Below are 5,167 nucleotides of genomic sequence, written 5' to 3'. Positions count from 1 at the left end.
AAGATAGGAAATGGAAAATGCAAGAATCTAGGGAAAAAATGTTAAGTTTTTTAAACAAAAATATAAAAAAATTTACCATCAATTTTAGATAATAATTTTTGCTAATTAAATTTTTATTTAGACATGAAAAAACGAAACCCCATTGTTAGTGTTACTATTACTTTTTGGTAACCATTTGATTACTTTTTACTTTTAAATTTGGATATGTTAGCGTCAATGTGTTTTTTCCGGCAATGTATTATTATATCAACTTTAAATCAGTTCCTAAGTGCATTTTTTAAATTTAAAAATCCGATTTTATCGGAAATGTATTTCATCATGTCTAGAATACCTACCCTATGAATTTCAGACAATTTTGCTATGAACTTTTGAACTTAATATATATATTCTTTTTCCATAGATTTTTTATATAAATAACTCAAAAGTTAAGATAAAATTGTCTACAATTCATCAGATAGGTATTCTAAACATGCTTACATTTCCGGTAAAATCAAATTTTAAATTTATAAAAAACGCGCTCAAAAAATGATTTAAAGTTAACAAATAACACATTGCCTGAAAATACACATTGACGTAAACAGATATAATGAGTAAAAAAAGGGGTATTCAATTAAATATGTGCCATTAATTAAATAATTTAAATTTAATTTTTTGGCAAGACGAGAGTTTGATGGGTGTCGTTTAATTTTTTATTATATTTTATGAGGGCGTAAATTTCACAAGTTGCAATGAACTTTTTGAAAATTTTTTAATTTATATTATGAAAAATTTACAATAAATTAGAATTTCTACAAAAGCTCTTCATAAATTTAAACTTATTGGAAAGCATCTAAATAAGATTCTTAAATTTAAAAAAAATATGCACAATAAGGGATTGAATATGTAATAATAAAACACTACCCCACAAAAATATCACTTTATCAATTTTTTTATGTATATATCTCATAACTTTGGCATTACAGGGTTTCACATCAATTATTAGCAGAGTTGTTAAAGGATCTAGATACATATAAAAATGTGGTATCTGTATCTAGATAGATTTTTGAACCCGTTACTGGTTAACGGTGCATATATGCACCACCTCCTATATACCTTATTTTAACATAGTAATTTTTATTTTAAAAAATAATAAAAAAGATTTTTATATAGTTCAGACATTGTACTTCAAAACTGGAAAAGAAAAATATGAAAAAAATATTTTTTTATCTCCCTAAGAAACCCTCAAACTTTGCGAATTTATGAGGTCTAAAATGCAAAATTTTCTAAGTGATCTCACAAGCATATTATAAAATTATTTCGATGAAAACTAGTGTGTATATATTCTTTATAGATATATCAATATTTATCAATCATTTTTGAATTTTTAAATAATTAAAATTTTAATAGGTAACCACATAAAGTTGACTGGTGCATATATGCACCGTTAACCATCTAGCAGTATAAATTATTTAAAAAAATTCAAACAAATGAAATTTAACATAATGAATCATAATTTTTTATATTACACTACCACTACCGTCACTAAGGGTGGGGGGGGGGAGGAGGGATGGGTGGCTCGAGCCCCCTAAGATTTTTTTTAAAAAAATTTTATACCCGACCTTTTTAAAATAATTTTAAAAAAATTTTTAGCCCCCTGAGATTAAATCGAATAATATATTGTTCCTATTATAATTTTTTATCCCGATCAAATTATATGAAATTATTAGGTTCATAAATATTCAAAAGTTTAAAATTATTTTTAGCCTCTTCCTTTCTGAAGATTTAATTTTATTTATATAAAATATTATCCACCTGTTTTGTCAATTCAATCAAAATTATTAAAATAATAGATGACTAATAAAAAAATCAAGATTCTACGAAAATAATTTGTCTAGATATTTAATTTTTAATAAATTTTTTTAATGAAACGTTTTCTAACAATTGAACAAGCGCTTTCTCAACTTTTTGAAGAGGAACCAATTGAAGAAAGAGATATGGTTATAATTCCGCCAAACCCCTCTGCAGTTAGTGATGAAGAAGATTTCGATGAAAATGACTTAACAAATGTCGGAGTTTTGCCTTCAGATACAGCTGGAGAATTGGAGATTCATAATTCAGTTGATGACGACCTTCCAGAACCATATTCTACAAGAAGCTATTCTCGAATTTCTCACAATTTAAAATGGAGAAAAACGGATGCAATATATTCTTCAAGCCCTTTCAATGGAGAAAAGGAAGATGTAATAAAACTTGAAAATGATTTACATGGTAAAACTCCATCAGATATATTTTCTTTAATTTTCGACGAAGACTTATATTCCCTAATTGTAGAACAAAGTAATATTTATGCTAAACAAATGAATAGACCTAACATATGCATAACCACCCAAGATATTCAGAGATTTATTGGAATTCTATTATTTACTGGATATCATTCTCTCCCACAAGAAAGAATGTACTGGTCTAATGATAGCGATATTTCTATTCCAATAATACGGGATACAATGACCCAATTACAATTTCGAAATTTGAAATGTAATATCCATTTGGCAGACAATAATAAAATAGATATACATGATAGATTTTATAAGGCCTTACATTATAATATTGAATAATAAATTTCAGCAATTCGGAATTTTCAAACATCATTTATCAATAGATGAACAGATGATACCATATCGAGGAAGACATTCTTGCAAAATGTTCATAAAAGGAAAACCAATTAGATTCGGATACAAGTCTTGGATATTGGCTTCTTCCGACGGTTACGTATTCTCATTTGATATATATCAAGGAAAAAGCGAAAATAAATATGAATATGGATTAGGTGGAAATGTAATCATAAAATTATTAAAGGCATTGCAAAAACCAAATTATCATAAAATATATTTTGATAATTTCTTTACATCATTTAAACTCTTGTCATACTTAAAACAAATGGGATATTTTGCAACTGGAACTGTGAGGGACAATAGAATAGAGCATTGCCCAGTTGAATCTATAAAGGTTGTAGCAAAAAAAGAAAGAGGATATTATGATTATAGGTTTGAAAAATTAAGCGAAATATTTGTAGTTCGTTGGAATGATAATTCGGTGGTGACCGTTGCATCGACATGCCACACTATCTCTTTGCTTTCTAATGTTTCAAGGTATTCTAAGAAAATATCTTCTAAAATAAAAATTCCTCAGCCAAATATGGTAACTGCTTATAACAAACACATGGGTGGAGTTGATCTATGTGATAATCTAATATCTACATATAGAATAAAAATAAGAGGAAAAAAATGGTGGTGGCCAATATTCACCAATTTTATTGATGCAGCTTTGGTAAATTCATGGAAAATCTGGAAATTCGTGAATCGAGATGACAAGAAGAGTTTGCTTGCATTTAGACGAGGAGTTACTAACTACCTCCTTCGAACGCCAGTAAAAATTGAAAAAAATTCAAGTACAGGTCACGCCAGCCAGTTTGCATTACAGTGTGAAAACCCTATTGATTCATCTGGACAATATTTATCCAAAATTATAGATGGAAAAAGACGAAGATGCAGATATTGCCATACGCACTCAAGATATATGTGCCAAACATGTCAAATCGCACTCCATATTAAATGTTTCAAGGATTTTCATAATATATAAACATTTTCTCGTTTTTATTATAAATTACAAAAAAAAGAATAAAGATATTTGTTGTTTTTTAATCTTATAGTATTTTATATAATTTTTATCTTTTTTAACCTCTTAATGGTTAACGGTGGATATATGCACCAGGCTAAATTTTCTATTTAGGATTATTTTTTTTGGCTGATTTTTTTAGAATATCATATTTGAGCATTAATCAATATAATTTGAAAAAATTGAGCATTTTTATCCACTAGAAAAATCTTGACCATTAATGGGTTAACCTGAAATGCTTAATTCTTCCAATGTGGCCGGAATAGGAGGAAACCTTTTTATTTTGTGATTTCTAAGTGTCCTCTTGATACTATATTCGGAAGTCTTTTTCTGGATTCGGAAGACAATTTAAACATTTCTTCTGCGTATATTTGGCAAGTATTTTGATTTGTTTCAGAGGCTTTTCTTTTCATCGTGCTTATAGCATTTTCAATTTGATATTCATGTGGGTTTATAGGATGAATATGAGGCGTATTTTCCAATGTATAGTCATTTTCATTGTAATATTTCAAAATAACTGGGCATTTTTCAGCATTATATAATGTACATTTGTATCTTTTAAAATTTTTCGTAGTTTTATGATAATTGTAGGAATAGCCCTCATGAAAAATTTTAGCATGCTTATTTAACGGAAGAATAAACATAAAAAATTTATTAAAATTATCAAAAATGTTTAAAATAGTAAAAGAAAATTTTATAAAAAGTAATAAAAAAAAACTAAATGAAAATCGTTTGTTTCAAAATTACAAAGAATATACCACCCACCCAAATATATAAATTTATTTATTCTTTTTCAACGTTATAAATAATAATAATATCAGGGAATTAACTGGGATTATGTAATAACATTTCCGGAGTTGGAAATTTCAATAAAAAAAAATTCTATTTTAAGATTATAGTCCCTCCTGTGTTTTCTTTGATGAATTAAATATATTAAAAATTATAATATTTATAAAAATAAACAAATATTATTTAGAATATAGTATTTTTGGTAGCGTTCAATTACTTGAGATAGTCTTTAAATTAAATAAGCTTTTGTAATCAGTGATTAGGATCAATACTTTTTTTGAAAATTTATAATCAGATACAATTTTAAAATCAATAGTATTAAACATAAAAAATTTCCATTGTTATTTTTGTCAGGGATTCAAAACTGATATAAACGAACGGAACAGAATAGTGTCATAATATTCATTTTAATGTTATATATATTTTAACCTTAGTGGCGTGTTAGAAATAACCCCCCCCCCTCCTCCTTTTCATGGTAAATATAATGTGGTTTAATTACCTGTTTTCATGATATATATTCAAGTCTAGATGATAAGTGGATTATGGAAATAACGTTTCTCTTTCTAGGGAAAACTTTGCTTTCACATTTTTCTTTTCAATTTTAAATTGTAAAACCTCTTTCATAATTTTCATCAGAGACCTGCAGGCCGGGCCCTAAACCCGGCCGTATTTTAAATTTTTTAAATATACCCGGGCCGGGCCTAAAAAAATTTTTTTTAAATAT

At 27.1% G+C, this 5,167-nt stretch overlaps 2 protein-coding genes across 2 annotated transcripts; both read left to right on the top strand.

Annotated features, from left to right (window-relative positions):
* The first annotated feature begins 1,901 nt into the window (after window positions 1–1,901).
* Window positions 1,902–2,594, top strand: LOC135930043 (piggyBac transposable element-derived protein 2-like). Its single transcript, XM_065466824.1, has one exon. The coding sequence runs from the start codon at window positions 1,902–1,904 to the stop codon at window positions 2,592–2,594; it is 693 nt and encodes a 230-aa protein (XP_065322896.1).
* A 52-nt stretch (window positions 2,595–2,646) lies between these two features.
* On the top strand, window positions 2,647–3,618 carry LOC135930022 (piggyBac transposable element-derived protein 3-like). Its single transcript, XM_065466793.1, has one exon. It carries the CDS (start codon window positions 2,647–2,649, stop codon window positions 3,616–3,618), a length of 972 nt encoding a protein of 323 aa, XP_065322865.1.
* The last annotated feature ends 1,549 nt before the right edge of the window (window positions 3,619–5,167 follow it).

The sequence above is a fragment of the Gordionus sp. m RMFG-2023 genome, chromosome 1 (assembly GCF_954871325.1).
Source record: "Gordionus sp. m RMFG-2023 chromosome 1, tfGorSpeb1-WG-v2, whole genome shotgun sequence".
Taxonomy (NCBI): domain Eukaryota; kingdom Metazoa; phylum Nematomorpha; class Gordioida; order Chordodea; family Parachordodidae; genus Gordionus; species Gordionus sp. m RMFG-2023.
This window is presented reverse-complemented; position numbering and strand designations above follow the sequence as displayed.

Excerpts from the sequence above, each read along its gene's own strand:
- LOC135930043 (XM_065466824.1), top strand. The coding sequence starts at position 1,902 with ATGAAACGTTTTCTAACAATTGAACAAGCGCTTTCTCAACTTTTTGAA.
- LOC135930022 (XM_065466793.1), top strand. The coding sequence starts at position 2,647 with ATGATACCATATCGAGGAAGACATTCTTGCAAAATGTTCATAAAAGGA.